This window comes from Siniperca chuatsi, linkage group LG9, assembly GCF_020085105.1.
Source record: "Siniperca chuatsi isolate FFG_IHB_CAS linkage group LG9, ASM2008510v1, whole genome shotgun sequence".
NCBI lineage: Eukaryota > Metazoa > Chordata > Actinopteri > Centrarchiformes > Sinipercidae > Siniperca > Siniperca chuatsi.
In genome coordinates, this window is record NC_058050.1 from 12,479,889 (window position 1) to 12,491,363 (window position 11,475).

At 39.7% G+C, this 11,475-nt stretch overlaps 2 protein-coding genes across 2 annotated transcripts; one reads left to right on the forward strand and one right to left on the reverse strand.

Annotated features, from left to right (window-relative positions):
• The first annotated feature begins 461 nt into the window (after positions 1-461).
• grwd1 (glutamate-rich WD repeat containing 1) lies at positions 462-7,149 on the forward strand. Its single transcript, XM_044208121.1, has 7 exons — positions 462-807; positions 916-1,033; positions 3,300-3,465; positions 3,581-3,791; positions 4,451-4,596; positions 5,426-5,617; positions 6,549-7,149. Exons 1-7 carry the CDS (start codon positions 477-479, stop codon positions 6,855-6,857), a joined length of 1,473 nt encoding a protein of 490 aa, XP_044064056.1. The 5' UTR covers positions 462-476; the 3' UTR covers positions 6,858-7,149.
• Positions 7,150-7,373: 224 nt separating this feature from the next.
• Positions 7,374-10,296, reverse strand: cdc42ep5 (CDC42 effector protein (Rho GTPase binding) 5). Its single transcript, XM_044208124.1, has 2 exons — positions 10,133-10,296; positions 7,374-9,253 (listed from the first exon to the last, which is right to left on the reverse strand). Exon 2 carries the CDS (start codon positions 9,249-9,251, stop codon positions 8,325-8,327), a length of 927 nt encoding a protein of 308 aa, XP_044064059.1. The 5' UTR covers positions 9,252-9,253; positions 10,133-10,296; the 3' UTR covers positions 7,374-8,324.
• Between the last annotated feature and the right edge of the window lie 1,179 nt (positions 10,297-11,475).

Here is an 11,475-nt window from a genome sequence, read left to right on the forward strand (position 1 = left end):
TATATCATTATAGATAAGACATTATTGAACCCCAGAAGGAAATTCACAAGCTACCCAGCAAGTGATGAACACATTAATGCATCAATAATTATAATCCAACAATATAGTAAACATTATTCTGAAATGATCCATTCTGCATTATGAGCACTGTTACTTTTGATAGTTTAATTATTTTTACCCCAGTGGTGTCAGTACCAGGTTGTGCTATTGCAGGTCTTACACATTTTGCATTTACTTGAAATAAATGCAATTATCTGACTCACTCAGAGCATGTGGGGGATCTTAAACAAATGTTCTCCAGGGAGGGGGAGACGACCCCGAAAATTCACTTAACTGTCATAACATCAGGCCGAATTAACATTTATCTTGAAGCATCGTAGTTTGGGCAACTTCCGAGGAGGCAAATATTTGCAAGTCTGATTTTGTTCCTGGCAGCAGGGGGCCAAGCGCCAGAGAAGCCAGCTGAATTCCCGTAAATGAGGGGAGAGCGAGAGAGGCAGCAGGGGAGGGGTGACAGCTCAGGGAGCTTAAACCACGTGGCCGCTCCACATACCGGAAGTAAGCAAACTCTGGCCTCTGCCAAGATGTCTGCGCCCGATGAGGACACGTTTGCCGAGGAAGGAGGCGAGATGGAGGAGATGGACGAAGCGGGCAGCGATGATGATGAAGGAGTAGAGATGGAGGAGGAAGGAGCGGATGGAGTGGGGGAGAAAAAAGTGTACGTCCCCGGGATCGAGCCGCTGAAGCCCGGAGAGGAGCTGGAGATGGACCGATCCGCGTACCGCATGTACCACGAGTGCCAAACAGGCAAGTTGAAGCAGCTAAATTTAGCCATTGCTGGCATCTCTTTATAACTGTCGTTTTCATGCAGGACATGCAGTATGAATTCAGCATTATTGTGTCGTTTGTGTTCAGGTGCGCCATGTCTGAGCTTTGACATCCTGAGAGATGGAGACGGAGACGGCAGGGAGCAGTTTCCTCTGTCCATGCTGCTCTGTGCGGGCACACAGGCGGACACAGCTCTGAGCAACAGGTACAAACCTCCTGGCAACATAAACTTCATAAACACTGTGTGTTCAAGCTTGTTTCTGTTATTACCTAAGATGAATTGAACTTAAACCAAAGCACCATGGCTTTTGAGATCATAATTACAGTGTCGCTTCACCAAGAAGGTATTGAAAATGGTATCCAGGCAACAGGAGTAGAAGAAGTATTTAATCAGTTGTGAAAAGTAACTTATGTACCCATGTACTGTACTTAGTGCGGTGTTTAGGTACTTGTACTTTACTTCAGTATTTACATTTTCTGCTACTTATATCTCCAGTACATTTAAGTAATTTTTTTACTCCACTAACTTTACGCAGATTAATAATACAAAATATAATCAACACAAATGTATTATTATAGGTTAAGATATAAGTCTTTATTGATCCTCTGGGGTAAATTCACAAGCTACCCAGCACTTTTACTTTCTACTTTTACTTTTGGAACTTTTAAGTATATTTTGATGCTAATGCTTTTGTGCTTTTACTTAAGTAAAATTTAGAATGCAGGGCTTTTATTTGTATTAGTATTATTACACTGTGGTATTGTTACTTAAGTAAAAGATCTGAGTACTTCTTCCACCACTGGGTTTAATTAACAATTTTAACTGTAACAGAAAAAACTGAGCACACACAAATGAAACAAATAAAAAGGTACAAATGTAAAACATTAATGGCACATAAAAAATAACAACACAGTTAACACAATTATAAACATACACATTTAAATCATTTGACAATGTTGTCCACAATGTTTATTAAGAGATGGCACGTCTTTAAAGCTTTTTTTTTTTTTTTTTTTTTTTGAGACTCTACAAACATCTGGCTTTGTAAATATGATGTTTGCCCGAGAGAGACAGCAATTTGATTGTTGTTAGACTCCACATTCAAAAAGAACTTTCTGTAATAGGGACCAAAACATTAGAATTCTCCCTAATGAAAAAGGCAATTTTAGTCCAAAATGTAACTGTTTATGCAGAAGGAACATAAAGGGGACACCAGGTCTAGAATTGTGTATCAATCATTGCACGGATAGTATCAACATTCATATTACGTCCACATCATATGGGGTTGGTGATAGAGATGGGGAAAAAAACTCCCATTGTTAACGACTTCATTCATGTCATCAAAATGGTTTGTTAAATTGGCCGCGTGAGGATTAAAATACTGTGCATTGACAATTTAACATCATAACCATCAAATTTGTCTTCGGCTGATGTGTGGCGTCTATATTGCGTGTGATATATACTGCCCATCTTCCCTGGAGGAGAGGTCTATTAGACAAATTAAATGAAAACACCTGTGTGGGTCTGCAAGGCCTTTAGCAATTTAGCAAGTAGCAATATCACACTATAAAATAATTCATTATAAATAAAAGTCCTGCGTACAAAATAGTAAAAGTGTATCTGGAATGTAGTGAAACAGAAGTATAAAGATGCAGAAAGTAGAAATACTTCAGTCCAATTACCCCAAAATTGCATTAACAGTACTTGAGTAAACACAGGTGTGCTGGGCTTTTATAATTAGTTATTCTAGTTCCTAGATGGGTTTTGATAATTAGACACACACTGTTTAATTAGTTAGTTGAATTGATTATTAATTAATTGGTTGTTAATTATTCTGTCACAGCTAAACGGCTTGGCTTGATTTCTCTGTCATGAGCTTACATCTATCTCAGACTGCTAACACCGACATCTTTGTCGGTGACACATTCATTGGAAATCTTTAACATTGTAATGGGACTGTTGGTTACTGTCTGGTTAAGGGCAGATAAACTGAAAAGTCCAACGAAAACCAGTTAAGCCCACATGTTTAAAAAACATAGACATTATAGCATCAACACTCAGTTCCCTTGTAGCCTATCCCATTTTTTTAATAATTGTAGGGTATTAACAATACTAATAACTCATAAATAGTAATAAATAATAAGTTATTTTCTTTTTATTTGATTTTAAGTGCAGAACAAGTTTGTTTAAACAATTATCACTGTTTTTGAAGTGTAAGCGCCGAGACACAATTCATACAATTTTTTATTTTTTGTTTGTTTCAGTTTTGGATTTTATATGATTTTGTTTCATACTAAAGCTCAGCACTTGAATACAGATAAGAAATGAGGTTAGAGACTTATCTCTTAAGTAGTTTGCTATCTTCTGTGTACTCTAAAATAAAAACTTTACAGGCTATATACCACTCTGAAATAATGTGGTGACAGTCTCGTGTAATTTGTTTTAAATGCATCATTTTACTTACTTGCAGACTTCTCGTCATACGCATGCATAACCTTCATGGAACAGAGAAAGAGAAAGAGGGGGAGGAAAGTAGTGATGAAGAAAGTGATGACGAGGAGGAGGAGGATGAAGATAAGAAGCCACAGATGGAACTGGCCATGATGCCTCACTATGGGGGGATTAACAGAGTCAGAGTATGTTGTGTGTCATTCTCTAGGCGTGTATATGAACTAGGCCATTATGTCTCCCGTGTCAGAAACTTTACTTGTCTAAGTTTCCTAATTACTGATTTTGCTTCTTAATTTCCAGGTTACCCGACGTGGAGAGCGGTCGTTGGCTGCTGTCTGGTCAGAGAAGGGACAAGTAGAAATATTTGACCTCCAACCTCAGCTAGACGCTGTCCACAGTTCTGCTGCTATGGCAGCTTTCGTCAAACAGCAGAAGGAAGCCACAGCTCTCTTCAGTTTCACAGGACACATGACTGAAGGCTTTGCAATTGATTGGTCACCCACAGTACCTGGTAGGTGAGGCCTTTACCTGCAATGCAATTTGCAGAAGAAAAAGACAAAATACTCACAGCAGTCAGAACAGTCCTTGCGCAACTTAAAGTATAATTCTCTTATATATATATATATATATATATATATATATATATATATATATATATATATAATTCTTCTCTCTCATTAACTCTGTTACCCGAACATCTGAGATTTCTGTGTAAGTTCCCAAGCTGTAACTTTTTGATGCCAGACACAAACAAATTGCATTGTCTTTATCACAACATCCATGTCTGCTTGTTGTTTTACAGTTTACAAATGAAATGCTGTAGGGCCGGCAACTGTCAAGCTTTAGATGTCCAAACATCTTTAAACACTCCAATCCAGATTTTAAAAAATTCCTTTACTTGGCCCAACTTTCTACCAAATTTCATTGAAACCTGGTTATTCTGCTAAATATGAAACAGGCAAACAAACAGGACCCAAAACATAACCTCCTTAGCAAAGGTAAAAAAACATTATAGTGTGCTTTACAAAGGTCTGCAATAGTGGAATGGATACACACGTTGTAGTTATAGAGGCAAGAATGTGCACAGCCACAAAGAAAATAAAATTGGAACAAATTGGGTGGGGCAATTCAACCAAAAGCTAAAGTGTTTTGTTTGTACTTCATTATCAGGTCGTCTTGCCAGTGGAGACTGCAAAAAGAATATCCATGTGTGGGAGCCACGAGAGGGAGGAACTTCTTGGCAGATTGACCAACGACCTTTCAGCTCCCACAGCAAGTCTGTGGAGGATCTGCAATGGTCGCCCACTGAAGCTACAGTATGTTTGTAGGAAAATAGTGACGTAGTGGGTCAGACTGAGGTGATGCTGCTTTAGTGGGCAGCTCAGTGGCTCCATGTTAAGAACTGTCTGCTCACTGCAAGATCATCCTCTGTTCAAACCCCACAAGGGCCGACTGGGAAAATACGTGCATGCAAAGTATGTGCATATTGGGATTTGACATGCATGTTAGGTGTCCTCATTGCACCCTGACCATAGTGCTGGCCTCCAGAGCTGCAGTAGCGGAGGATGAATTTCTCCACAGGGATTAATAATGTCAAACTGAGCTTACCAGCTCACCAGTGTTTTCCAGGTGTTTGAATGGAAGAACAGGGTGTGTTGAGGAACCTGAATGGTTGGAATGAATGAAACTATGCTGACTTTAAAGACCACCTGTTAACACTGTAGCTGTGTGATGTGCTATCACAGTGTTGTAACTAAGAAACAGACTCAAATATGCAAGTTATATGTCATAAGTCACCAAACTAGTTAGTGGTATGTGGGTGTGAATCCTACAGCCTAACGGTTGTTGTTACCTCTTTGCTTTGTGAGTGCACACTGTTTACCTCATTGCAGGCTCTTGGTGCAACCTAACTGGTGTTGACTGTAATTTCTCAATGCAGCAAGGATTGCAAAAAGCATTAAGCACAAATTATGAACACGGAAAACCCAACTCTCACGCACTCCTGAACACTAAAAAGAAGTGAAAAAATGATTTGCAGTAGAGTTCCTTGTTTGGGAAGACCAAAGTCTAGTTTTGTATATATTTGATCTCAGGTTCAGATCTCAGGTTCAAATCTCAGAATCTGTGCTCTCTTGTTTGCCACAGGTTTTTGCATCTTGTTCGGTGGATCGGTCTATTCGTGTCTGGGATATCCGTGCCCCGCCCAATTCAATGCTTTCAGCCAATGACGCTCACTCATCAGACATCAATGTGATCAGTTGGAACAGGAGCGAACCATTCATCCTGTCAGGAGGGGACGATGGGCTTCTGAAAGTATGGGACCTACGACAGTTTAAGGTAAAAACCAAGCGCAAAATGTTTCATTTGAATATCTGAAGTCAGTAACTTTATTAGTAAGCAAGATAGTTAAGTTGACAAGTTCACAGCTATGAGTTATTACTTATTAATGTATGACACAGATTGAAGATCTTACTGTCATCACAACAAAGTTACCCACCATTAGTGCTATTATTACATCATCAGAAACAACACCTTTAGAGTTTGGCAGCCCCACCTAACTAATAGCATTTGTTCTGACTTGTGCCTGTTATACAATAGAGTGTAATTACCGCAGTCACCTTCCTCCTAATATGAGAATCTATTTTAAATTTGCCTTTAAAACAAACTAGACCATGTTAATTTCTTGTCGCGACTTGTGGGGGGGGGGAAAAAGCAGAAAATACTCTATAATGTTTATATAGCACTTTTCTTAACAAGGTTACAAAGTGCTTCACAGAAAAAACAGCAGATAAAAACAGAACAGGTAAAAACAAAGGGATCATAAAACACCCAGAAACATTAAATATTCATGAACCCTTTCTATAAAAGAAAGTTTCAAGAAGGGATCTAAAATTATAAAAATTATGTAGCCTGTCTGATCTCAGTAGGCAGACCTTTGGTTACAAGTCGGGATCTAGGAATAACCCAGCAGAGCTGCATCCACTGATCTAAGGGAACGCCCAGGCACATATGGAGTCAATAAATCCTTGATATAATTTTGAGCAAGGCCATTTAAGGCTTTAAAAATTATCAATAGAATTTTAAAATCAATACGGAACATAACGCGCAGCCAGTGTTACGTTGGCTAGCACAGGAAAAATGTGTTCATATTTCTTGGTTCCTGTTAATTTATAAATCATTGTTCGTTTAGGGTTGATACTTTTGAAGCCTGATACAGTGCAGGACAAATAGCCATCACACCTAAGTGCTCTTGTTCCACTACCTGCAGACTGGGCGGCCTGTGGCGAACTTCAAGCAGCACAGCGCTCCCGTCACATCCGTGGAGTGGAGCCCCGTGGACTCAAGCGTGTTCGCTGCCTCAGGAGCGGACGACGTCGTCAGCCAGTGGGATCTGTCTGTGGAGTCATGTGATGTGGGTGCCAGGGTGGAGGGGGTGAAGGACTTACCCCCTCAACTACTGTTCCTGCACCAGGGTCAGTCAGAGATCAAGGAGATCCACTGGCACCCACAGATACCTGGTGTCATGATCTCCACGGCTCTGTCAGGATTCAATGTGTTCAGGACAATATCCGTGTAGTGTGTGTGTGTGTGTGTGTGTTTGAGAGAGAGATGATTTTTGCATTTACATGAGTAGTACACATTTAATGTGTATGTGTAATGAGCTGCAAACCCCAATATGTTTAATAATGTACATAACTCAGCTGTGTAGGTAATAATTCTACTTCTTTTTTGACATTTACTGGCCAACATAGGCGCCATATGGTGTTATAGCCTTTACTGTTGAACTTTCAGTCTGTATGTTTTACAGATGTGTGAACTATTTTAGGCATTCCCTATTGCATGCTTAAAATAAACTGTTTAAAACCATAGTTCTTTTTTCTTGAATTAATATTTTTAAAGATTGAGTAATCTGCTTTGTGTTTCTTTTACTTATAATGAAGGAAAGCACAGAAAGCACTTTATTCACTTTCAGGAAGTGGTTATAAGTCAGGGCCTAAGGATCTTCGGAGTCACACTGAATACTTTACTTTTTGCTCCAGTTTTGCCCTGGAGTCCTTTCCAAACAAAATAAGAGTCAAAGCCAAGACTGGTGGATATTTTAAAATCCCAATAATTGTTTTATTGTTTTCACTGTAGTCCCAATCAAACCACAGGATAACACGTGTTCAAACCAGCATTTTTAACAGATGAGCATAATGGTCTCTTCCTTTTTTTACAGCAATATGAAATAAAATACTTTTAAAAAAACAAGCATTATACAAGAAAAAAACATGTACAAAAATACACCATTGGTCCTGATTTACAATTGACCTTTAATCCCATGATTGTCTTAGCATTTTAGAATTAGTCCAGCAGCCACAGCCCAAAGAAAAGCTCTGGTAACTTGAAAACATGCTGAAAAACTACACTATGAAAGCAGATCTGATTTTGTCTGAACCAGAGAAACTCACAGTCAGATTTGGAATGTGACAAATTCACAGTAATGAATTAAACACAGGATCAATTTATTTTCTAACAATGTCTCTGGGAACCATTTGTAAAGCTTAAACATCAAGAGAAGACATGGAGATTGTAATAAACATGCAATATGAGAAATAACTATTAAGACATTTAAATGGCACGGTACAATAATGTAAGCATACTTTAAGGCACTATAACATGAAGCTTTAGATGGCAAATATAAGACATAGTAAAGATGAACAATGCAGGCGTCAATAGCCTGAATCAAATTTCCACTGAGCATCAGTTTCATAGCAAAGCTTCCAGGTGAATGAAATAATTCAAAGTGCTACAAACCTTTCACTGTAATAACCTAAATGACAGTCTTTTGCAAATCTGTTACCCTTTAGCTAAAACATGAAATGTCTTTTCCAGTTGAGCAACATCGTCGAACTGTATAGCTTTCATTGAGTCTTGAAAAATCCAGTTTGCTTGCTGTTTACATCTCCCATTGAAATGATCATGAAATTATGAGTTTAGGAAAATACAGTATACTTGATTTACTTGACAGCATTTGTTTTCAAGGGGAAACCGTACATATCCCCTATACACCAATTTCATCATCAAACTCATCTTCGAATGTGTAGCCCCGTCCTACTTCCTCCTCCTCCTCTGATTCAGTCTCTGAGTGGCAGCTGTCGACCCTCCTCCTGTCCAATGAGGTGACTCCTTCATACTCTGAGCTGTGTGACGAAGCCGGACTAGGTGGCAAATCTACTTTGTGATTGGTGAACTCAGTTTCACCTCCATCTTCTATGCTCTCGCCCCTCTCACTCTCACCCCTCGTTGGACTACGACACGCCAGCTGATCCTCATCCTGGAAGTCAAGCCCTTGACCCTCTTCCTCTTCAGACGCTCGGCGAATGATCTCATCTCGTTTGTCACTGAATCGCACTTTTGGTCTTAAGCCCTTCGGCTTGATCCCATTCCCATCTGGTATCCTGCTGTCTCCCACCTGGTTTCCATCCATCCCAACCAAGTTCTTCCCATTCAGCTCGTTCTGCATGTTCACAGACATCTCCATGGCTCCTTTTCCCTGCTTTGTGCCCACCGAGGATGTGGCACTTTTGGGACTGAACACATCCTCCTCATTGGAGTCAAGCCCCAAACCGTCCATCACCCCTAGTACATCCCCCAGCATAGACGGGCCTAGATCCAGGTCCAGGTCAAATGATGAGACTGACTCTGAGTGTTGAAGCTCATTGTTCTGTGGGCTCCCTGGAGCATCTGTATAAAGATCACTGTGGTTGGCTTCCAACTGAGGGTCAGCAGCTGGTATGATCCCTGGACTCCCCGGGTCAGGGCTGGTCGGGCTCGGGCTCGGGCTCGGGCCAAGAGTAGACAGGAAGGAGGTGTCCCCAAAGGCATCGCCTCCCCTCCCAATGTGCATGGTGTGGCGAAAGTCACCCAGTGGGGCTGAGATCATGGTAGGGTCCAGGCGAGGGGCCCGGGTCGGTTTGTGCAGCGGCATGACTGTAGACAGATTGGGGAAGAGGGGAAGAAGAAGAAAAAACAGGGAGAGGGTTCATTCTTATTTATATATGATAGCACAGAGCAAATAACAGAAGTAACACTGAGCAAAAGAGATAACAGTGTAATACAAAAATTGTGCAGAAAGCAACTGACATACTGGAGCCCCAGTCCAGCCTCCTGATAAGACAGGGCATCGTCAACACTTCATGTTGTGCAACATTGTAGGAAACCAATGAGCATTTTGGCACTTGTGCGTCTGTGAAGGCCATGCTGAGACTTGTACTTGAAACACACTCGTGCAACGCTAGCACATACTTTTCTCTACCCTCAGGGGTGCATCTGGACAAAAACACGACTATAACTTTCTCTACAAAAAAACTGAATCTATAATACCAAAGCCCTTGAGCTGTGCTACTTTGGTGGGCATTCAATTTAGATTTCAGCATGAAAAAACTATTCCTACTGAGGCCAACAATGATCATAATTATTACAGTAGGTGGAAGCCAGTATTAGGCCCTACCCCATACATTTGATCATGTCTTACAAGCTAAGCCACTTTAATAACAATTTCTTAATCAACATCATACATTGCACACCAGACTCCAGATCTGAAACATCATTATTTTCTGTTCATGTGTGTGAGTTAGATTTGGGAGGGGAGGGGGCTTACAGGCCGACCCCAACCCTCAAGACTTTCCAATAATAGTTAAAGTACATGGTACATTACATTAGTTAAATATATCATTTAAAACTTATAGGAAGAGCACGTGAGGGCTGCACTTACTGACAAAGTAGTGAGAGGAACGTTTGGATCAATGCAAAACTAATCAATTGACCTGAGTGAGCGTCACCAAAACATTCAAAGTATGGAAAACTTACTTTAAACAATATATTCTGGTCTTTGGTGGGCTCCCTCCGCAGTATCCAACTCTTTCATCTGGCTTTTTGCTTTCGCTTCCCTCTCGACTTTTCCCTCGCTCTTTTTACTCGCCGTCGTTTGTCTGTGTGAATTTTCTTTTTCTTTCCAAAGGGATGGGCATGGGCTGAGGAAGTGACGCGACGGTTATTGGGGAGCGCTGGATCAAAGTATCTCTGGACTTTACCAGACATTGTTAAATATAAACGAGACTAACAGACAGCTCATCATTGCCTGCTTCTAATCAGAGTCTATTTTTATTTAAGGTTATGTTATAACTGTGAACCAAAGTTTAGTAATTAAGCAACGGGATAATGTAGATGACTAATGTAGATGAGTTTAAGTGAATAATATGTGTATACACATCCAAAAATAATAAATTAATTAAACTGTCATGATGTCAACTTTCATTTTATGTTATTATGGAAAAATCGGGCTGTAGCCATGGATTTAGAAATATATAGATAGATCATGAGTCAAATTCCTGCCACTACTAAAATGTTTAAATTATTTGGGTTTTTCATATTTCATTTATTCAGTTAGCCATCCAGTTATATTTTCTATATTCTATAAGTTCTATTTAAAGGAAAAGATGTTCTGTATTTTTTTAATTATTGTTAATAAATCACATGAAAACACCAGCACTAACACTGTGTTAGTTGATCTCTCAGCACTTTCCAACTTCTAACTTTTATTCTAATTTTATTTTTTATAATTTTCTTAAACAGCAGGGCACTGTAGTTTTAAGTAGACATTACTCAAATAGGACTAAATAGTGCATTTGTAGGGGACTATTTTCAGCTGAGGAATAATACACTTTTTGTGCGCTTGTCAGCATTTATGGCAGCAAGACAGCATATTTGGTAGTGACTCCAAATAAACTACAGCAGCCATTTTCATGGTAATGGACGGTGATGACTGATGTGTTTTTGGACAACAATGGAGGTCATGGTATCAGGCTTTGGCTACATAGACAATTCTTGTTAGTAGGATCACTTGATTGTTAATTTTGGTCTTTTTATCTTTTTAACTCACACATTAAAGACTTTTTTCAGGTGATGGTTATGCTTATTATGAAGGTTTGACTGCAGGTCATGACTGCAGTTATGATGAAATGCAGTTAGAGAAGTTAACCCGCATGTATTGCACCACTTGGCTGACGACATAATATTTTTTTAGGGTGTCAGTCCTGTGTGTAATTAACTCACATTCATTCACTCATACAACCAATGTGTAAGAAATCCTCTTAAATAAGACTGTGGAAAACCTGAGCAGGAGTGGAGTAGAGATGCTTTTTAAGAGTCCA